Source organism: Apis mellifera, linkage group LG16 (genome assembly GCF_003254395.2).
Source record: "Apis mellifera strain DH4 linkage group LG16, Amel_HAv3.1, whole genome shotgun sequence".
Taxonomy (NCBI): Eukaryota; Metazoa; Arthropoda; class Insecta; order Hymenoptera; family Apidae; genus Apis; species Apis mellifera.
The window spans coordinates 5,850,664-5,873,719 of NC_037653.1; the positions used below are offsets into that span (position 1 = coordinate 5,850,664).

Consider the following 23,056-nt stretch of genomic DNA (forward strand, 5'->3'; position numbering starts at 1 on the left):
GAGCGATCCTGGGCTAAAGCTCATAATTCCCCCAACGTCGTTTTAAAAATTACACGCCACTATGTTCGCAAAACGTGGAGCAATAAAAATCTGAATGTAAACACGCCACGCTCATCCACCGGATCCACGCTACGCCATTCCAGGCTGCCTTTATGATACCGTGCACGATTATCTCGGCACACGATCTCTCATCATTACAGCGAGGCGAGGCGAGGCGAGGCGAGGCAAGGCAGGGCAAAAAAAAAACATATAAATACCTTTCGCCCGAAATTTCAACAGTTATAACGTGCAATTTTAGCAAACCGGCGAGACAAAGTAGCGAGTAAAAGCACTTGGCCGGTCGGTGAAGCGTAAAACACCGGCCATCAAACTACTCGTTTTCTCGTACAAAAGACGGTTTCGTACGATACACACGCACACGTACACAATATAATATAAGGTCGACGTTTGTCTCAGATTCGATGGAAGAATGGGAAAAGTATCGGCGGTAACTGCAAGTGACGAGCAGTCACCCTCGAGTTTCATAAAGAAGGATAAAAGCTCGTTTGCCCTGTGAACGATATCTCTTTCCAACTTTTCCCCTCCCTCCCTTTTCTGGCGCGCTTTTACACGCGCACACGTGCACATTAAATCCAGGCAACGCCGGTGTAATGTATCCGAGGAGCGCGCATTTTTATAAACTCGAGTGCCTGTACATTTTCATGCCGTTTTTATCTCTTTTCCCCTCTCGTATCGAATTAAATTTACCGAGTGTAATTTCCCCTAGTGGAACGACGCGGAGTTGCAGTTTTCTTATGCAATATGCAATTCGCGCGAATCATTCGTCGAGGCTGAGTTGATTCTTTCCATGAAAAAAGGAAAGACGTACATTTCGATATGTAGCATTCAAAAAAAAAAATAACAAAAATTCTCAAACGTTTTGCGAGAATCATTCGTCGAGGCTGAGTTGATTTTTTCCATGAAAGATGTACATTTCGATATGTATTAAAAAAAAAAAATTAAAAATAACAAAAATTCTCAAACGTTTCGCGAGAATCATTCGTCGAGGCTGAGTTGATTCTTTCCATGAAAAAAGAAAGAATACATTTCGATATGTAGCATTCAAAAAAAAATTAAAAAAATAACAAAAATTCTCAAACGTTTCGCTCGAATCATTCGTCGAGGGTGAGTTGATTCTTTCCATGAAAAAAGGAAAGACGTGCATTTCGATATGTATTAAAAAAAAAAAAAGTAACAAAAATTGTCAAACGTTTCGCGAGAATCATTCGTCGAGGCTGAGTTGATTCCTTTCATAAAAAAAGGAAAGATATATATTTCGATATGTATTAAAAAAAAAAAAATAACAAAAATTCTCAAACGTTTCGCGAGAATCATTCGTCGAGGCTGAGTTGATTCTTTCCATGAAAAAAGGAAAGACGTACATTCCGATATGTAGCATTCAAAAAAAAAATAACAAAAATTCTCAAACGTTTCGCGAGAATCATTCGTCGAGACTGAGTTGATTCTTTCCATGAAAGATGTACATTTCGATATGTATTAAAAAAAAAAAATTAAAAATTAAAAACAAAAATTCTCAAACGTTTCGCGAGAATCATTCGTCGAGGCTGAGTTGATTCTTTCCATGAAAAAAGAAAAGACGTGCATTTCGATATGTAGCATTCAAAAAAAAAAATTAACAAAAATTCTCAAACGTTTCGCGAGAATTAATTTCCATCCCCCTGGATGGAACAATTTCAGTTAGAAGGCAAATAGCGGAAGGCAATATTGGATAGCAGACGTTGTAACGGTGTTGGTGCATTATGGACAAACGTCCATCCCGAAGGGATGAATTGATATGATTCGCTCAACACCATGATGCAACAAGAAACGGCTATTGACGTTTTCCGACAAAACAGTTTGCGCTGCATTCTCCCCTGTAATCTCTAAACCAATAACAGCCGACAACAACTCGCTCATTGTTCATAAATAACCGGACACGCGAGCATAGTCGGATTGAATCACGGAGGAGGGAACATTCACGGCATCGCTACTTTTTTTTTCTCTCTCTTTTTTCTCCTTTTTTTTTCTTTTTCCTTTATCATCGACCCCTCCCCTCTCCCACGAATCGAGAATTCCCTCCACGATCCGCCCTCCTCCCCCGTATTAAAGGAAATTTTATTACGAAAGTTGCCAGCCCTTATTTCGCGCCATCGATAACACGTCGCCACGGTGCATCCAGCGCGGGTATCAACTAAAATTTACGCTCCAACTTTCGAGACTTCGTTGAGTTCGCATCAGGCTATGTTAATGCGGAACAATAGAGGAGGATCGTGCGAGCACGTGCAAAATACAAATTCACTCGTGTACAGAGAGGAGGAGGAGGAAGAAGAGGAGGGATCGTAAAATGGATTCTACGATTTCTACCTAACTTTATGATTTTACGATATTGGACGTGAATATCGATCCCCATTAATCCTTTCGTGTCCATAACCGAATACGTCTCGACGCGATAAAGTCCTGGTGACGTATTATCTATCGTTTCACGCGAGAAGAGGGGAAAAGAGAAGAGAAAAAGAAGAAGGAGTGAGATTTTTCGAGTAATGAAATTCGACCCGAATCTCTAACGAGTAAGAGAGAAAGAAAGAGGAGAGACAAAGATTGAGAGATAAGGTTCTATAAAGAAGATTCATATTGGAAAGGATGTGTGTGTGTGTGCAGGATTTCGAGAGAAATTCCCAGGGCCAGTATAAACACACTTAAGTTTTCGGGGATTGAGTGCACCAGCCCGTCACTTGCACGGTCGCCATTCCACAAAGGAATCCTCTCTCTCTCTCCTTCTCCTCCCCTAAGTACTTGAGTACAACAACCACCACGTCGACTAAGAGTTTGTTGCTGTTTCTTGTTCCCGAAGAGCTCCTAATGCCCGGTGTAAGTTTGTAACGTTCTCTCTCTCTCTCTCTCTCTCTCTCTCTCCTTTTATCTCTCTCGTTATTCCAGCTTTCGATAAACACTTTCCAACGCTGTTTTATTACACGCCCACCTTGGGAAACACAAGGATGAAAATAAGGCTTTCCCTTATTCGTTTCTTTCATATCGACACATCGAATTTTCGAAGGGTATCGGGAAAAGATTCCGGAAGAATTCCGGAATAAAATTCTTCGTCGCGTTGTAAAAAATATTTTACGTTTACGATAGTTAGGTTTGGTTATTGCTTGGGGAAAGAATTACGAGATCGATACGAGATTCGTCGGGTTAAAAGAAAAAAACGTAAAGGTTTTCCTCCAGAAATGCGCATTCCATTGACATTTACGTATTTAGAGCTGTTTAAGTTTACTTAAATAGTTTTAAAGTTAATTTAGAAAATTTACACTCTGATATCCGTCTTTGAAAATTTAAATTTCCACGATATATAAGGAAAAATGTTCCAATCTTTCACAAATAATTTTATCCAAATCTATACCATACTCTTTATACTATACTCTCTAATCGAAACAATGTAATGAAAAAAAAATGCTCTGATTATTCATACTTCCGTTTTCAGAAACGGAATACTAATACTTGCAACCTATCTTCTATCTGTCTCTGAAAATTTAAATTTCCTCGATATATAAGGAAAAATTTTCCAATCTTCCACAAACAATTTTATCCAAATCTATACCATACTCTTTATACCATCTCTAATCAAAACAATATAATGGAAAAAATATGCTCTGATTACTTCTGATTTTTTCAGAAACGGTTAATACTTGCAACCTATCTTCTGTCTATCTCTGAAAATTTAAATTTCCACGATATATAAGGAAAAATGTTCCAATCTTCCACAAACAATTTCATCCAAATCTATACCATACTCTCTAATCGAAACAATGTAATGGAAAAGAAAAAAGAAAAGAAAGAAAGAAAGAGAGAGAGAGAAATCATTAATTCAAGGAAACTACAAACGACGTTTCTATCTCTATCATATTCAAATGCAGAGGGAGGGAGAAAGAAAGAGAGGGAGGGAGAGGAAACGCTTTCAAGTGTTCACGGAGCACGGTACAAAAGATGACTGGCACACTAACCACTGGTCTAGACCATGGAGCACAGACCGTAACTGTAAAAATAATCAACGTGTAGCTCGTCTACTCCCCCGCCGCTAACAACGTAATACCCTGCCCGTTTTACGATGCCTCTTTTGCCGACATTTCAAGCTCCTCCCTCCTCCCCCCTGCACGTACACTTAGAAACGCGCGCGCACACACACCTGTATCCGCATAACCTCTTGTCGCGGCCCTTTATATCGAACCAACTTCCGCACACGGCCGCAACTTAAATTCCTAGCCTGGCAAAAATTCCAACGGCCAGCGTGGAATAACTAGCGTGTTGCGTCCATACGTGTATTAAAGTCGTTTGCGCGGAGTTAAAGGCCGGCCCAGCCTTTCGAGCCAATTTCAAATTTCCTCCGATAACGAGATCAACCATTTTTCTTTCTTCCTCTCTTTCTTTTCTTTTCTTTTCTTTTCCTTCCAATTTTCGTCTCGTGCACGCGTGCCTCTTTTCTTTTTCTTTTTTTTCGTGGATTAAAAAATGGATTATAAATAAACTTGCTATCAATTTATCCAATAGGGGATGGGATAAACGGGAACGATGCCCGAGAAATTCTCCTTTCTCGTCCGTTTCTCGTGTTTGAGATGGAAATAACCGTTAACTCTGTTACCTTGGAACGTTTTTATAGATTCGTGTGTATATATATATATATATATATATATATATATATTCGTTCGATGTGTTCATTTTTCAAACTGTATATCGAATAAAATTCCTTTTGAGCGGAAACAAGAAAGGTTGATACGATACGAGCGGGGAAGGGGATTTCGAGTGATGGAATTGCTCGATCGAGCAACTTTTAACTTTTATTTATTTCGCCTCGTCACGCATCCGCGTATCACCGAATATAACTTTTATCCTCGTTTCCATCCATCGATCTAAGGATTGCGAACGAGCGAGAGAAATAAATATCGATATTATTCCAGGAAACTCAATTGTTTGCGAAAAAAAAAATACTTTGCAATTCGCTTCTCATTTTCCTTCAACTCGAAAAATTCAACTCGATAAAAGTTAAGAAACGAAAGATTTCGAGAAAGTATAGAATCGAACTTAGGGTTAAAAGAGCTTAAAGGAGATCCTCATCCCCTTTCTCGAAAGTATACGTAAGTATACGAGAAGGGATACTTTGTTTGATTCCTCTTAAAAGAGTAAAGCGTTAAATCTGTTTACGAGAAGGAATCTATTCAAGTATTTATACGAAACGTTTCTGTCCAAGGGATCGGCTGAAAGAGCGCAAAGTCTCGCTCTTCTCACCGAGGAAACCCGTCCTTCTATGTACGCCGGTGAAGAAGGTGGCGCCGCGATGCATATTGAGAGCGTGCCACGTGGACGAGACGTGGCTCCCTCCGTATATCCCTCTAAAAGGAACGGTCTAACACCTCGGAATCCGAGCACCGCTTTTCTCGGATGAGCATTATGCTTAATAGCGGAGGGATAAAGATTGCAGGGCGGGCTTCCATTTCGTATGCATGGTGCGCGTTAACTCAAGGAACGCGCTTCACGTGTAAACATATATTTCAGAGAGGCAAGAAGTACCCCCCCTCGTGAAGTTTAAAACGAGTCGTGACGAAATATACGGGGACAATTTTCCAAAATTTCGCTCCTCCTGACTTTCCTATTTTCCAAGTAATATTTCCACGAGTTCTAGATATATTTTCTAGCGAGAATTCTATTCAATTCGCGTAGAAATTAATGGAGAAAATATTGAAAGCAACGTATAACGAAAAGAATAGAAATTGGACGATTCGAAAGGGATACAAATTCGTGTGTTACAAGGTATAAATTGCTGCCGTGTGACGATGCTTTATTTTGACTCTCGTAAACCGAGCTTTAAGAGGCAACATTTTACGCGGCCAAGAACCAATTTTCTTCCCGCGTTTACCCACAGATGGTTCCATTGTCGAGTCTCTCCCGAGATGGAATATCGTCAGCGGGGATATGTTTTTGGAGCACGCTCGTTTCCTAATCAGCGAGCCCATCCTTTGCCCGACCAACCGCGACACTCTCTACTTTACCCTACCATATAACACCGAAGTTGGCTACATCTACCGGTCACCGTATATAACTAGAACAATCGCGAACAAAAATTGAACGAATCATTCCTCCTCTATCATTACAGAAGGGGAACGCGAAATGATTAAATCTCGAGATAAATTAAAATCCAAATTTCTAAATTTCCAAAGAAAATTAAAATTCGCGAAAGATACGAACCGAACCATAGTCGAAACAGGCGCAAAAGAACGCGACACGTGACTCGAATACCCGATCATCCTATTTGGCACAATCCTTTCGATCAGAAACCTATTTTACCTACTACAGCGTTGCTTCTGTCGACTCTGCACGATAGGGGGAATATCGTCGCTGTCAGCGAATATGTTTTATAGCGGCATCGCGCCAACGTGGAGGAGGATCTGGCCCTTACCGTACCCTCGGATAGATTGGGCGGGGAAAGAAAACACAGGGGAGAGAAGAGGACTGGTGAGGAGGAGGGAAGGAAGGGAGTGGAGAGAAAAAGCCAGTATACCATCGCGCTAGGTGGGTATTGGATTCGTAATAGGGGCCATACGGGCTATAGGCGCCGCGTCCTCCTCTCCCTTCCTTAACCTCTCTATCCCATCCCCCCCTCTCCCTCTAACGTCGAAATTGCGAACCATTTTCTCGGATGGAAGACGTCGCGGGCGGTGCAAAGTCCCGACTGAATGCATTATTCGCACGACGGAACAAAGGGCTACCGGGTGTCTCGTTCTTACCTCCCTCCCCTCCTACCTCCGCTGCCCCTTTGCTCGGCGCCGATCACGCGGTTGACCGAATACGAAGAAGAACGAATCTATCTATCCATTCTATATACGAGTCAGGATTTGTTCTCATCGCGAATTTCTTCTTCCTCGTGAACAGGGATCTAATGGTGAGGGGAAATGGATGGAGTAGATTTTTAGCGAAAGTTTATCTTTTTCTTTCCTTTTCTTTTCTTATTTTTATACGCGCAACGATCCTCGTTGAGGGAGAGATAAGCGATACGGATCACGGTCTCGATTACGGTACACGCAGGTGTGGAGCGGTTGTAAAACAAATTGGCGTCGGTCGAAACGTATCGAGATTGAGTTGTATCAGAACCGTGGTACATAGATAGGGAGACGATTAATCGTTATTGACCAGAATTTGCACGCTTTTGACGGTGAATTATTTATTTGTACGACTCCGATTGCCGACACGATCGTTCGATTAGCGCGACGATTGATCGATTCGTCGACGAATGAAAGTGTTACTAGTCGGTAAGAGAGAGAGAGAGAGATTCAACGTTTTGGAGTGCGAGTAAGAAGGAATAATTTATGAGTTGCGTGCATAGTGAGATCTTTTTTTTTTTTTTTCTAATTAAAAATAAATATTTTTGAGGAGAAAAATTCGCTCGATTTTTCGACTCTCTCGACTTCTCTCTTTTCCAGGCTACGTTTCTAACGCAATCAAAGACGACTTTTTGGAATTTCACGCACGTGCCCGCACAAAGGCGGACTTTCTTCCTCCTTCCACGTACGTGATCGTGGAAATTTCGTTCCTTCGTGGGGAGGGAGAGGGAAAAAAAAGTGCATTTTACAATACAATAACCGGAGACTTATCGTGAAAACTTTTCGAAACACCAATCACAACTCGACAGACTCTGTGTCCGTATTAGATAGAGATATTTTCTTAAAGGGATCAACTCGTGACAATTTTAGAATCCGACTGAACAAGTCCAAATAGGAAAAAAAAATTTATAAATCTAGCTCGAAACTTCGAGTGCAACTGGCGACGATAAATAAAAAAAAATCTAGGAAGAGTTAAGAAATGGCCTGTATCCTAATAAAAAAAGAAAGAGTTAACGACAGCTTTAAAAAAAATTTTTTCCCAGAGAACGTATCTAATATAATAAAGTTTGGTATATTGCGAGGATAAACTGACCAGCAACCAACCTTAAATGCATCGTTTGATTTACGTTTACTGTTAATTTATACCATTTCGCGCGGCGATTATGAAAATGAGTGGACGGACGCGTTACCCAACTTTCTTAATTACTTTCCCACTACCTGTGAAAGATCGTTTCGCGAACGAGGAGGAAGGCTTTGAGATAATTTATTGTAATTGCTCGCCCGTTTTATACAAAGTATATTTCGAATTTATTATGAATCTTCTTCGAGCCGAAATTTCTAGTGTTCTATCTTATAAATGAATATTAAAACTGAATCCAAATAATTTTTCCTTCCCCTCCCCCATTGAAACTCGACGAATAAACGGGAATAAAAGATATCCAAAAACGCGCATCGTCGCTCGTTCGAGCGAGTGATTAACGCGAGTTACTCGAAGGAGCAAGTTCAGCACACGTAGAGTAGATTTGTACAAGAATCTGCGCTCACGGCGGAGCTCAGGAATGTAAATTCAACTCACATATAGGTATGCGAAAATAGGTTGAAGTTCTGAGCAAGTTGGAGATTAGTTCTAAGCAAAATCTCCTGAATCCTGGCAAGACACGAGGTTTTGGTTATTAGACTCCGGCGTAGATTTAGATTCGAGACAAGATCTCGAGAGAGGATTAGGATAAGGGGGAAAATTGGAAAATCGAAGAATTTTGATTAATAAATTAAGATTATCGATTATATTCCCTTTCTTCGATTTTAAAGAAGTTAAAAAAATATTTCGTTACGCTGACTCGAGACGAAAAAAAGAAAAAAGAAGAGAGAGAGGGCGTCGTATTATGCTCGGGAAGAGGGGAGATCTCTGGCGAGCGTATGCGGGGCACGTAAGTGTTGTTTATCGCGGAAAACGCTCCCAGTTGTCTTCAGGTTCGAATTGTTTCGAAGGAAAATAGGAATTCCCTGTGTTATACTCTATTGCCCGGACACCGGATATAGAGAGAGAGAGGGAGGGAGGGGGGGAGGCTTGATTATGCGCAACACGTATTCTCAAACACAATCCTGCGACACTCGTAACGCAGGTGGAATTCGAGGCTTCCTCCAGCCAGATAACTGAATTAATTAAGTCTCCTGCAAATGAGGAGATACCCATGTAACAAAGGTGAATTAACACTAATTCACGTTCGTACGTGTGATTCTGCCCGCGCGCGCGACCTTACGGGGCCGAAAAAAAAAAAAAAAAAAAAGGAACGAAGGAAAGCGAATTTCAGGTCGAGTAATTAAACCGGGGTAGAAAAATTCGCGGTAGACTCAGTCGGGCGGGATTATTCACTGGGGGAATAAAAAATTAAATGACCATGCCGAGCATTTCCGTATGAGCTATTCCCTCAACTATGATGGCCTAAGTATCACGAGCATATATGTGCGTTTACACGCTACAAATATTTTTATGCGTTTAACGTTTTGGGAAAAATTTAGTTTTGCGAATATATTTTCGAATGAAATTACTAGGAGAACGAGAAGAAAGAGAGCGCGTTAAAGAATTGCTTTAGTTCTCTAATGATGTTAATATTAGAAGATATATTTATATTTCAAAATTTTTATATACGAAATAATAAATTTAGCGATATCATAATATATATGTATATAAAAGTATTAAAGATAATCGAGACAATTTTTAATATATATTTTGAAGTATGCTTGTGTCAATAGAGAAATATAAAAATTGCAAAACTGAAGAAAATGTACTTACCTGTAAACTTGGGTGGCATCCTAATTCCAATAATGTACGCACGACACCGGCATGACCTTTGCTAATCGCGATATGGAGGGCAGTCAGACGTCTCTTATTTCTGGAATTCAAATCAGCTCCAGCACCCGCCAATAATGCCATCACACCAGATTCGTCTCCGAATGCTGCATAATGCACGGCTCTATCCCCATCTTTGTCCTGAGTGCATTGAAAATTATTCACTTTTAATGTATTTTTCAAAACATATATTATCTTTTTTTTAAATATAATTTCAAATATAATATGTATTGTAAAAAAGTTCTTACCTCAATTTCAACATCTGCTTTGTAACGAAGAAGAATTTTAACAACTTCTAAATGACCATTTTGACTTGCAGCTTGTAAGGCGGTATGGCCAGCAAATACACCATTTACGTCAGCCTCGGGTCTTTTTAAGCATTCTTCGCATTTAGCAGCGTCACCATTTGCGGCAGTTTTCACCAGTTCTTCGTTCACGTCACCCGAGACATGTGTTTCAAACAATTTTTTCAACAATGCCGATAAACGTTCTGAGAAAAAATGTTCAGAAATATTAATTCTTTTGCAAGTTTCAAAAATAAAAGAAACAAAATAAATATATTTCGTTATTAGATATTTCTACGCACCTCCACTGCTATTCCCTGGTACACTACCGTCACTGCTTGCAACTTTTGTAACTGCTTGAGGATTGTACGTCCAAGATGTACTACAAACTTCTACTTTTAAATCTCCATCGTGGTATATTTGCAAAACTCTACCAATCTTTCCCATAGTCTGTACGAATATATATATATTGTTAAAAACAAGTCTGTAAATGTATTCAAAAATGATTATTTTTGAATTTTATAATAATACATACCGGTGCCATTGCTTCGGCCCATTCCCCGTGACCACGTTGAAGTAGTTTTATTTTTTCTATATCGTTACATATCTGCACCAAATCACCAACCGCAAAAGTTTGATTATCAGAACTTGAACTAGTAACTGGTACTGGTATTTGTACTTTTGTCAATACGGCAGGATTAAAAGTCCATCGATTACCGCTTGGATATGACACGACAATGTCGTGATCTTCGTCAATGCCAACGACAGTTCCCGTAGTACCGAGACACTCGAACATACCGTCGGTCCAACCGCCATGACCGTGTTGCAACGACTGTACGATTTCCAACTCTAAATCAACAGTAACCTATAAAATAAATTTTATACATTTGTAATATTAATTGTAATACGTGTACTATATATATACGATATTTATTATAATTATAATTTAATAACCTGATCTCCAATTTGTAATCCATGAGGTCCAGTACGACCTGGTCCTTGTTCACCTAATAATGGCAAATGATCTCTATAAACTGTTTGACCTTTAGCATCATTAACAACTTTTAAATCCGCCTGAAACATTAACAATCGTTCTTTATTTATATTATTCATATATCTATGTTATTATTATTTGTTTATTATGTTTATTATGTTTAAAACTAACCATTCCTTCGAAACCAACGCGATACAAATTTTTGGCACCATTATCCCAAATAACATAGGCTGCTGAACGTGGACTGGCTGCAGACCAATCTTGAATTTCATTAACTTTACCTCTTCGGCCATTTCCACCATCTTGATCTTCCCACTGCCAATCAACGCCTCTTACCACTCTTGCACCAGGAAATATACCACGAATTGCAATCTAATATTACAAAAAATATATATATATTACATACTGATATGATAATAATAATGATAATAATAATGTAATGTATAAAAATATTGGTACCTTTTTACTTTTACGTCTGGGTTCCAGTAATACTCTTTCACTTCCAGGTGTTGCTATACGATAAAATCTATGTCTTAGATGATGCTTATCTCCATGATAACAAATAGAACATAGATCATAATTCCCACATTCTGCACACTTCCAACGAATTCCAAAAATTGGCTGTTGCCTACATGTATCACACATGGTCCCATCGTGTTTTACACCAGTAGGAGCTGAATCCAAGATTCTAAGATCAAATGCACCGGAACAACGATAATTAGCTGCTGTACCATTATCCCAAACAACAACAACCTCCTCTGGAGACTCAAAATTTCTAACAGTTCCAACATGACCTTCTCCTCCATCCTATTGTATTAAAAAAATTATGTATAAAACACATTCGTTACATAAATATTCATCAACATATTAATATAAGAATTATGCAATCTTATGTAGAAAACAATCGTATAAAGTATTTTTTATTAAAAGATATCATTTACGCGTATATTATAAAGCACGCCAACATAAGCAAAATTCGGCTAACAGTAAATTAAACGAAATATTGAATATAATGTAATAACCTTAAACAAACATGTATGAGCTTTTTTACAATGTTACGAAAAAAAGTATTGTATGTTATATAAAAATATAAGCGGAGAAATATGAATGCTATCGTTAAAATAACATTTTTTCTAAATATAATATGATATTTTGGATAAAAGCTACGTTAAAATCAGTTAACCTCTCGACTAACCTGTTTACCCCACTTCCATTCGGGTCCACGGATGACTCGAGCTCCGACACCCTCCATCATAAATCGCGTTGTACGAGTACCGGTACTCGCACCAGCTTCCATGATTCATTGGCAACAAAATTCAACTAATAATACGAAAAAAATTAAAGATCGCGATACTCCCACCATGCACTAACACTGAAAAATACCGCCATCTTAGACCAATGTCAAAACATGTAGTACCAATTTTTGAAAATGAAATGTAAATCTTGCATATTTCATATATTAAATTTTAAAAATATATAATTTATAATATCATGTCATATATTACTACTTTTATCACTACTATACTCTTTTATACGTTTTATTATTCAGTTAAATATTTTGATAATAGGATAAAATACAAATCTAGGGAATTTTATAATTTTATAATCATGTTACCAAATTCAATTTTGTATAGTTACAAAATTGTATTGCATAGTTGTAAAATTGAATATTCAATTTTATATTTGTCAAATTTCTTTTGATTATTTAAAGATTTCCTTTTAGGAAAAATAAATAATTATTATATTTAATTTATTAAAGAAATAAAAATAAGTTTAAATTGTATGTTTTAACAAAATTTATTGTAATATTATAAGTTTATTTTAATATAAAATTTATTTATAGTATTTGTTGCATATGATCAATTAGAATAATTTGACTAATTTTCAGATAACAAATATAATTCAAAGCAAAAAATTTTGAGCCTATCTGCATAGTATATGATATATTTTATATATAATGTATTTTATAGATTCACAAAATAATTTAAACAATAATTGTCAAAAATAATAAATGATTAATATTTCATAGAACGTATAAAGTACTGAATTTTCGTTATGCATTCTTATATCCGAACATATATTTTTACGTTTACTAACAAGCAGGTCACTGACTTCACAACTTTCTGTGATTTCATCATACTGTCTCTCAATAACAACAAATTTTATTAATCCAAAAAAAAATTCAAAATATACGTGTAATAACATTTTAATTAAATATAAATTCATAATATTTTTAAGAATAATTTTTAATAATTTAAAAATTTAAATGCTTTATAATAATTTTAAAATTTCGAAAAGAATGCTTTCTACATTATCAAGTTATATATTTACAACTACCATATCTTTTCACACGAAAAATAAATGATTTACCGAATTTCTTGCATCATACAGTTGAAGTTTCTACTTAACGCATTACGTATAAATTACATGATTAATATGAATAGATATTTTTTTGTTAGAATGAATAAAGATAGCATGCTATTTTACATTTTGAAAGAATGCAAATAGTTTTTTTGAACGGTAGTATACTTCTCTAATAAAAACTATTTTTAAGAAAATAATTAAGTTAAACTTCACAAATGATTGTTCATGTAAAATTCTTAATATACTTTGCAAAAAATTTACTTTACAAATTTAATATTGCTCAATTAATTATTTAAATAAACTATAATAAATATTCAACGTTTTTTTATTTCATCTTCAACTACGATAACGTTATTTTTATATACATATATAAGGACATAAATTCTCCATTACAATTTCATCAGAAATCAAAATGTTTCAGTAATTTTAAATGCTCAATATTTCAATGGAGAAGTTGACGAAATTCCGTCGTCTCTTGAATCATCATCATGCAGTTTCGATGCGCTTGCACGCATGTATATTTCTAGACGAGCGTGTGGATTCGCGTGCCATAGGATACATATATACGTAAAACGCGTGTCAACGCTGACACTGATTTTATACTCGCCGTGATTTCATCAGAAGAACTTGCTCCAAATCTCGTGCAATATAATGACAAAGTTCGAACAGAAGAATAGAAATTTGAAAATAAAAGATGAGCATAAAATTTCGAATAGGAATCCCGTAGAAAGTTATGAATGTAAAAAAAAAAAAAAAAGAGAGAAAAAAAAACTTCTCATGTTATATACGTCTCTCTATGTATATGTTCTCTTGAATTACCATTTAATCGTACGTTTTTATTACAACTTAAACAACTGGTTAACCGTGAATAATCATAAATCCTTGAATTTGCAATGGATGTGGAATTAAGTATATAATTAAGTATATAATTATATTGTTTTATTGCGTACGAAGAGGAAAAAGATTGAGGAAAAATTGGATATATTATTAATTATTGCCATTCCATTTTTATTCATCAATAAAAAAAAGTTGTACTTTTCCTATCTCTTTGAAATTTATTTCTTACTTATCTCTACATCGTTCTTTTTTAATAATATCCTGAAAATAGATTATTAAGAAGAAAAGAAGATTTTTCTTCGATTCCATTTTACATAGATCAAATGATATAATTTAAAAAAGATTTAAGAAAAGCAATCGAACCATTAAAAGACCATTCGCTTTATCTAAACTATCATTATATACTATTTAATAAACTTAACTACTATACTTAACTACTATATTAATAAACTTAAGCTTCGTTCGATAAGATCTAAGATCTTTCGATCTTAGAAATATATAAACTGAGATAACTTTCTTTTCAGTTTTAATAATATATATATATACAGTTACAATCGCAAATTTTTCTTCTAACTAATTTTTCAAAACAGAGAAAGAGATAAATACTTTTTCTACGATAATGCAATAACCGTTTCAACGAATCTCGAAACTCGATCATAGAAAATGAAAGATAAGAAAATTTTCCGCGAAATCATTCATTTCTTTCTTTCACTTTCAATATCCTTACATTTCCATACATATATATATATAAGATTAAACCATCTAATATAATCTAACAAAATTATCTCCAAATTATATATATAGTTTTATTTGGTATAAAAATTTCAGAAGAATCAACTTTTTCTCATCTCTTTCAATTTAACTCCCCCGAGACTTCGACAAGTTGCACGCTTGCTTCTATAAAGAAATGTTTCCCGCATTTACGTAAGCCGGTTACGATCGGAGGGGAAGGTGGCCATCGGCGCCGCTTGTATCTAGCGGCTTGCTTTCGGGTGGACAGTCTTAATTCAGCTTCTGCACGAGCAGCTTCGTGGATTAGTTCCCTCCTCCCGGTGCATCGTCAAGTCTTTATTTCTCGCATCCTCTTTCTCTATACAACACCGTATACCCTTCGATAGATTTATCGTCGCACCAATAATCGTGGCGCCCGAAGCTGCACCCAACCTCTTTATTTTCTCTTTATCAAAAGCCTCTCTCTCTCTCTCTCTTTCTCTCTCTTTCTCTCTCTCTCGAAAACGGGAAGGGAAAGCGTAGTAGTAGTACTCTCACCAAGAGTATTAAGATAATTTATTTAATAATAATACGCGAGACGACAAGCAAGTTTTCGTTTATTTATTTATTATTCCCCAGAGAATAATATTGTAATATTAGTTAGTCAGTAGTATTACGACTCGATTTTATTTACCTGGCTGAAACACGGCTGAAGCCCCATCGACGTGTATACACGATTCTTCTCAATGTACGTACTTATTATACTATGCTTCATACTTTTTTTTCTTTTTTCAAATATTGCTGCTTATTTTTTTCGCGGATTTATGCCGATATACGAGATAATTTTCTCATCTGAGAGTTTATTTTGACCAGCTGTTGCGTCACAAATATTTATCGAGGATAAATTTGACGCACGATTAGATCTGTTTATTTCTTTAGATTCTGTGAGTAGGAGAGAAAATTGTGAAAACGAAGATTTGAAAATTTTAATCGATACAAAGTTGTTTAATAAATTATTCGGGTCGATTAAAAAAAAATCGGAAAATAAATTTTCAAAAATATGTTGCACTTTGTACGTACGAGGCCACAATATATATAATTCGAAATATATATATTCGATGCACAACATGTAAACAAATGATCGTTCTCCGTCGAGTCGAGACGCGTGGATACGGTGTTAAATCGTAAAATATATACAATTTAATTTAAAAGCAATTAAGCGTAGACACATATACACGGTAATATCTGCAATCTGCAAGCAGATTGGAAAAGTCTGATGATAATTTTAAATATGCGAGTATATAATCATTTCACTTGTTGACAGTTATGATAACATTAGTTGAAAAGATTAAAATTTACGAGATAAGAAATTCTAAAATGCGTTCAATCTGTAAACTGAAGTTTATTACATCACGAATATGAATAAACGTATAATAATTTTACTATTACTGCTTGATAATTTTCCTCGGCGCTTGAATACTAATAGCTGGTATACGATTCTACCCGTTCTTTATATTTCGTCAGATTTCAAGGAGTATCCTTCGTCAACGATATGCCGAGTAGTAAGACAAGAATCGCCATAATTGGTGGAGGTGTCGCTGGATTGGTGGTCGCTCGACATACAACCGTCAAATTGGATAGTTACAGTGTCACTTTATTCGAGCAAACCGATCAAGTCGGCGGAACTTGGATATACACCGACGAAACCGATGTCGATAAACACGGATTACCGATTCACAGCAGTATGTACAAAAATCTAAGGTGAGTTAGTTTCTTTTCATTCCTATCTCGATTGATTTCGAGGTATTATTCGAGAAAGAACATTTTAAGGTGTACATACATTATTTATTACTAATTTTTTAAAATTTAGAATAATCTTATTTATTATATTTCAGAATTAATATTTTTCATTCCATTTTTTTGAACATTCTTTCATTCTTCAATCTCTCAAATATTGAAATTGATATAACATAACCTCCAAAAGATATTAAATTCTTTAATAGAAATTCCTTTACTAAATTCATTTATCTTAGTTTCTTCAGGATTTACATTAAGTTTCGTTGTCTTTTGCAAAACATTTTCATCGAGAAAAATAAATTTTAAATCGATCAGCTAATACTTTGATTATCGATCGAGTATCGTAATTACATTCTTCCTTTATCAAATTAATATCTCGTAGAGAGAGAGATCAAATTAAAAGTCAGAGAAGAGTGGAAAATAATTTTAATACCGGAAAGTGTGCAATGTGTACGAAGTGAAAATGTTGGAAACCTGATCGAAACCGCTGCATTCACTCCTTGTTATTCGAAACGATCATTCATCATTTCGAGCTCACGTTGAAAGATTGTATTTGTATACGCGCACCGCGTACACAGTGATCGGGACAGCGATTCAGTGATTCATGTGCATCACTACGTAGACACTATCACATTGCCTCAACCACAACAGACGTACTGCCGCCGCCTTTGGCAATTTCAATATCGGCGTGACATTTTCGGGGAGAGAAAAAAAATCAATCCGCGGCAATAATTAGGGGAAACCGGTAATGTTTACAACTGGTGGATCGAGGAAAAACGCTTGCCGCTCACAACAAGCTTTCACTTTGCGGGCAACATTTGAAAGTATATACGTATATGTGGTGTACGTATTTCTCATTCGCTGAGAGGATAAAAATTAAATGTGTGGCGCGGCGAACACGTAAGAAAATTTAATAACCGTGTCAATGAGACGATAATAAAATTTCTTTCAAACGGGGACAAACAGAGGGGTGTCTCGTTGTTTGATCTATTTTTCTATTCAAACAACTTACGATCGAAATGAAATTTCCCTCCCCTCGAGGAGGGCCCGAGTTATTTCCTTAATGAAAATAATGGAAAGCCAATATGGGAATCTAAATTGGATCCAAGACTTGAATAGACCCAGTGAAATATATTTCTAACGAGTGAAGGATAATTAATAACGTTATAATAGTTACGTAATTGAAATATAAAGGCAGTAAATAGCTTTCATAATAATGAATCATTCGAATCGGCATTCGAATAATATATGATCAATGGTTTTCGTTTCATTTCTATTTCCATATGCCGTATGTGTGTGTATGTACGGTATATATGGGAATAATTGCGTTTTACCCAGTCGAGATAAACTTTGCTGACATGAGATACGCTTCTTAAAACATAATAAAACAATCGGTTTGGCAAATTGTTTCGGTATAAAAAAGAAAAGAAATAATAATAGTAATAATGCTCGTTCAAATTGCACTTCGAAATCATTGAGGATACAAATGTTCTTCTATCAAAAAAAAAAAAAAAAAGAAAAAGAAAGGAAAAAAAACAGTAGATATTTCATAAAATGTACGATAATATTTATGTATCGGTTAGCAATAAATATTATGAAACGGGAGGAAAGACCTTGAAGATATCACGAAACGATCATACACTCGGATTCTACTCTCGGATGGTAGAATCGTATTATGGCCAATTTAGAAAAATGATATAATGATCTATCCCTCGGTAATAACATTTTATTTATCGATAGATCGTTATTGGCGATCAAATCCTTTCATCAAATATATTTTTCTGATGATAAATAGAAGGAGTCAATAATTCAGAATTAATGAATAGGAGGATTATTTAAGAATTTATTATACAGTATAAGCGTATAATATATAATACAGCTTTATGCACAAGTATATGAAAGTTCATACATAAGCGTTCGCAATGATTTATGTGTTTATACGTTTTAACGTTTTAATATTAAGGCTAACATCATTATGTAAAAGGAAGCATCGTTCTTCTCAACAAATAATGTGTTGTGTGCATGTTGCTCTTATCGAGTTTGATAACGTAATCGGTATATAATATAAATTAAAATAATAATTGATATAACGCAATTATATATTTTTATAAATATTAATATATAATCGTATTTAATCTCTCATTCATTTGAGATTTAATTTTGTTAATGGAAATATATGTATATATTCATCAGGACGAATCTTCCAAGGGAAATAATGCAGATACCAGATTTTCCAATGAAGGAGGACGATGGATCGTCGTTCGTTCATCACAGTATAATTCGAGAGTATCTTTGGGATTACGCGAAACATTTTAATTTATATCCTCATATCAAGGTGATGAAACAACACATTTAACCAAAATTAGCAATCTCTCGATTAACTCTGTTAAGTAATCGGTTTCGATTAATATTTTTCTTTCCAGTTGAACACATTGGTGAAACACGTGGAGCCAGAAACTTTACGAAATGGCCAGACGATATGGATGATCACGTATCAGGATTTAGAAACTAAAGTGGAAACGACTAGAACGTTCGACGCCGTTGTCGTGTGCAACGGTCATTACACCGTAGGACACATTCCACGCATCCCAGGCATCGAAAGTTTTCCTGGAGAATCCATACACAGCCATCAGTACAGAGTGCCGGAAATGTTTGCCAGGAAGAAAGTTTGCATTCTGGGCGCATCTTGGTCTGGTATCGATATCGCGATGGAAATCTCTCAATACGCCGAAAAGGTAAACATCGTTTGCGTAATCTCCTTCCAAAGGAATTATACGTTTTGAATTTTTTCGTTTGAATAAAAAACGAACGCACACGCGCGCAGATATATTTAAGCCACAATCTGGCTGAAAGCGTCGGCTCGCAAATGTCGGGCGTCGTAGAGGAGAGGCCTGGAATCCAATCGATTCAAGGGAACATATTCATCTTCCGCGATGGTTCCACTGCTGAAGTAGACAACTTCATATATTGCACCGGTAAAAAGACTTGACTCTCCTTCGTACATATAAGTGTTCGAGGTATCCCAAATTATACGTTAAACGAATCTGATGTCAGGGCCCTGTCGAATTCTCTTCAGGCCTGAATTGAAAAAAGAAAGATCTACGATAATCTGAACGTTACCTCTTTTTTTTTTTCTTTCTTTTTCCGAATTATTACATTACGCTCCAAATTTTGTCCCTCGGTAGGACCCTGACCCGTCTCGTTCGAGTTTTCAATATGGAAATATGACGGAGATATTAATGTTTTCAGGTTATAAATTTACGTATCCCTTTATGTCGACTAAAGTTGAGATGCGTACGGACGACAACCATGTCGAGCCGATTTACAAACACCTGATACACATGGATTATCCGAATTTATTCGTGATGGGATTGCCAGGAATAGTTATTCCATTTCCCATGTTCCATCTGCAAGCTCAGTATATTTTAGGTATTTTGGAAGGACAGATCAAGCTGCCTTCGACCAAGCAAATGTACGAAGAGTACGAGATGGAGAAGAAAGCTCTTCTCGATCGTGGAATTCCGGTATATACGTTTCATTAATGTGTATAACATTTAATATTTATCGATTGTATAACCGTAATCAATTAACATTGATTAAAATTTAAAAAGAAAAAAGAAGAAGAAGACTAATGTTTCTGCGTTTTGCAGCTAAGGCATATCGTCAAACTAAAGGAACGGCAATGGGCTTACTACGATGAAATAGCCGCTGCTGCTAAAATTCCAAGCTTCCGTCCAGTAATCAAAAAGATCTACGATCACTCGAACGAAATGCGGGAGAACGATTTCACCACTTACAAGAATTACCAATATCGCATAATCGACGATGAAAATTTCGTAGCTTGTTACTGTAAACCTTGTTAAGGCTTAAACGCGAGGAAACCGGATATTTTCAGATAATGATTATTTTGAACTGAATCAACAAGGTTCGCAATTGCTTCGCATTCTCAGTGATACCGCTTGCTCTTTTTCTTTAATTAAAAAGCGAAAGCACGTCAGCGTCTTTATTTGTCCGGGCCAGAGAATGTTAGTGTATACATTGTCGGCGTAAAACAATTCGTAGGACGCTAGAAACTTCGGACGCGCAAATTCTTTTAAAGTTTCGCATAACTTCTTTAACGGAGCGAGGCGCGTGTCGGGACGAGAATGAATACATATTACGAAATCGTATGCATTAAGTAATGCTTATGGGTGTAGAAATGCGTTTCATGCATTTAAGTGATCATTTATAAAGATAAATTAACGCGATTGCGAAAATTGCACGTGTACGTGCATAAAGAGCGCGTCAATTGTATTGTATTTGTTACTTGTATCGATTAAAAATGAAGTACATTGTACAAACTATTAAAAAAAATATATATATATATATATTTTTACAAATGAGATAAATACCTGTACGATTAAATTACTATGGTATAAATAAAATTATTCTCATTGAAAAATTAAATTATCTATATTTTATATATATATATTTATAAAATTAAAAATTAAAATATATTATATTATTTCATTAAATATAGAATATTAGTAAGTAAAATATAGATAATAGTTTTCGTTAATTCTGTAAATAAATTTAAATTATTGAAAATTATTTTAGAAATAATGAACGAAACAAATATTAAATTTAGTATTTTAAATTTCGTTTGAATTTCGCGGCAATTTGCAACAAACGAGAAAAGCGCGCGCTTCTGCTCATTTAGTGGTGACATTTGAAGTGATTGGTCGTATAACCTAAGTGTAGAGTGAAAAATATTTTATTTTTACAAATAAATTTCAAGATTGTTAGAATAAATGGAAAATATTCAAAGCAAAAGTTCTGTTGCATCAGAAGAAACAGTACAAGAAAGTCATTACGGTCCGGAAGAAGAGAAAGTTGAAAAGAAGCTTGTCAATGTTGAAATACTAGATGATGCACCAGCACCAGTTTATCAAATACGTCCCCATTTACATGAGAAGTACTCTCATTAATTACATATATTCTTTATTTTTGTATTTTATTTTGATCGATTAAGAAATTTTTAACAATTTTGATACAATGTTTTTAATTACATGAATTAAATTTGCTTAATTATTTTTAATGTTCTTTCACAATCAATGATTTCTTATTCTATGTATATTCTATATATTTTATTATTTATTATTTCATATATTATTTTATTTATATTTTATTTGTATCAAATTTAACGATACAATTGATAATTAGTGATTGATAATGGTTAGAATTTAATGGTTAGAATTATGAAATTCTTCTTAGAATTTTCAATAGTTTAACAAAGTATATCTTGATTAGTGTATAATGTGAGATCAAACAAGTATATTTTCGATATAGATTTAAGCCCATGAGCGCTAAAGAAGTTATACATACCGTATTATTCGATCAACTTTCTGAAAAAACTTATAATGCTCAGGATGCTATTCAATGGACTAAAGATATAGCAGATATAATTAGAGAAAAAATTAAAGGTGAAGTTTCTCTTCTTGGTTTAGGATTTCATTAAATAATAGTTAAATACAGTAATAAATGCAAGTCAAATAATTTGAGATATCGAATAATTTATTATATACTTCTAGAATTAAATTTTAATCGTTATAAATATATCGTAAATGTGGTTTTGGGTCAACAATATGGTGCTGGGGTAAAAATGGGAACAAGATGTATTTGGGATGCAGAAGCAGATACATATGCATATGATAGTTTCTTAAATGTAAGGGTCATAATTAATTTTCACTTTTTAAATGATTGTACAATTACAATATTTGGTTAGAAATATAATTGATAGATAGATAGATACATTTTCAAATAAGAATAAAAAAAAACTGTTAAAGATACAATATTTCATTATGAATGAAAAAGATTGAAAATATTTAAGAATAAAAATCTTAAAAGTAATTAGATAAGTAGAAGTACAAATATAATAACATTTTTTCAGGATACAATATTCTGTGTGGCTACTGTGTACGCTGTATATTATTATTAAAAAGTATTTATATATTTTCAAGTATGATGCCAGAAATATTTATTATGATTGTAGGATTTTAAAATATGATACGAATGGTGGAAGAATAAATATATTATTGATTTAATGGAATAGATGTTTCATTAAAGTAGAAGCTACTATTATTTATTAACACATATTTTATAGAATTATAATGGCACTTTTAATTGGCAATTTTTACATATATTTAAAAATATTTATATTCATGTATTTTATAATGCATACTCATTTTTTTTTTATGAAAGTGCATTATATTTACATGTCTTTATTTACTAAAATTATTATAGCACCATAATTCACGGTATTATTTCATAA

At 34.9% G+C, this 23,056-nt stretch overlaps 3 protein-coding genes across 4 annotated transcripts in view; 2 read left to right on the plus strand and 1 right to left on the minus strand.

Moving 5' to 3' along the window:
- The window catches only part of LOC550708 (E3 ubiquitin-protein ligase MIB1), a 575,562-nt gene extending 563,130 nt beyond the window's left edge, over positions 1-12,432 (minus strand). The window contains exons 1-8 of the mRNA XM_026445843.1: positions 12,233-12,432; positions 11,497-11,844; positions 11,209-11,409; positions 10,998-11,117; positions 10,579-10,908; positions 10,346-10,493; positions 10,008-10,249; positions 9,703-9,900 (exon numbers count right to left, since the gene is read on the minus strand). Of these exons, the coding sequence (XP_026301628.1) occupies positions 9,703-9,900; positions 10,008-10,249; positions 10,346-10,493; positions 10,579-10,908; positions 10,998-11,117; positions 11,209-11,409; positions 11,497-11,844; positions 12,233-12,334 (1,689 nt within the window). The 5' untranslated portion in view covers positions 12,335-12,432. The remainder of the gene's footprint in view (positions 1-9,702; positions 9,901-10,007; positions 10,250-10,345; positions 10,494-10,578; positions 10,909-10,997; positions 11,118-11,208; positions 11,410-11,496; positions 11,845-12,232) is intronic.
- Positions 12,433-15,229: 2,797 nt separating this feature from the next.
- On the plus strand, positions 15,230-21,187 carry LOC726418 (flavin-containing monooxygenase FMO GS-OX-like 4). Its single transcript, XM_001122155.5, has 7 exons — positions 15,230-15,697; positions 16,474-16,710; positions 18,940-19,081; positions 19,170-19,481; positions 19,571-19,721; positions 19,996-20,270; positions 20,397-21,187. The coding sequence occupies exons 2-7, from the start codon at positions 16,502-16,504 to the stop codon at positions 20,607-20,609; spliced, it is 1,302 nt and encodes a 433-aa protein (XP_001122155.2). The 5' UTR covers positions 15,230-15,697; positions 16,474-16,501; the 3' UTR covers positions 20,610-21,187.
- A 142-nt stretch (positions 21,188-21,329) lies between these two features.
- Positions 21,330-22,821, plus strand: LOC726437 (tctex1 domain-containing protein 2). Of its 2 annotated transcripts, XM_001122172.5 has the most exons (4): positions 21,333-21,700; positions 22,075-22,208; positions 22,317-22,450; positions 22,676-22,821. In XM_001122172.5, exons 1-4 carry the CDS (start codon positions 21,537-21,539, stop codon positions 22,721-22,723), a joined length of 480 nt encoding a protein of 159 aa, XP_001122172.2. In that variant the 5' UTR covers positions 21,333-21,536; the 3' UTR covers positions 22,724-22,821. The 2 variants fall into 2 exon arrangements, with proteins under 2 accessions (XP_006562436.1, XP_001122172.2); XM_006562373.3 differs by lacking the exon at positions 22,676-22,821 and having other exon boundaries at positions 21,330-21,700; positions 22,317-22,518.
- Positions 22,822-23,056: the final 235 nt, after the last annotated feature.

What these genes read in the sequence shown, in the direction of transcription:
- LOC726418 (XM_001122155.5), top strand. Translation starts at nt 16,502, where the DNA reads ATGCCGAGTAGTAAGACAAGAATCGCCATAATTGGTGGAGGTGTCGCT. An exon ending in AGTATGTACAAAAATCTAAG is followed by an intron (nt 16,711 to 18,939) that starts GTGAGTTAGTTT and finishes TATATTCATCAG; the next exon opens with GACGAATCTTCCAAGGGAAA. An exon ending in TTCTCGATCGTGGAATTCCG is followed by an intron (nt 20,271 to 20,396) that starts GTATATACGTTT and finishes TGCGTTTTGCAG; the next exon opens with CTAAGGCATATCGTCAAACT.
- LOC726437 (XM_006562373.3), top strand. Translation starts at nt 21,537, where the DNA reads ATGGAAAATATTCAAAGCAAAAGTTCTGTTGCATCAGAAGAAACAGTA. An exon ending in CGTCCCCATTTACATGAGAA is followed by an intron (nt 21,701 to 22,074) that starts GTACTCTCATTA and finishes TTTTCGATATAG; the next exon opens with ATTTAAGCCCATGAGCGCTA. An exon ending in AATTAGAGAAAAAATTAAAG is followed by an intron (nt 22,209 to 22,316) that starts GTGAAGTTTCTC and finishes ATATACTTCTAG; the next exon opens with AATTAAATTTTAATCGTTAT.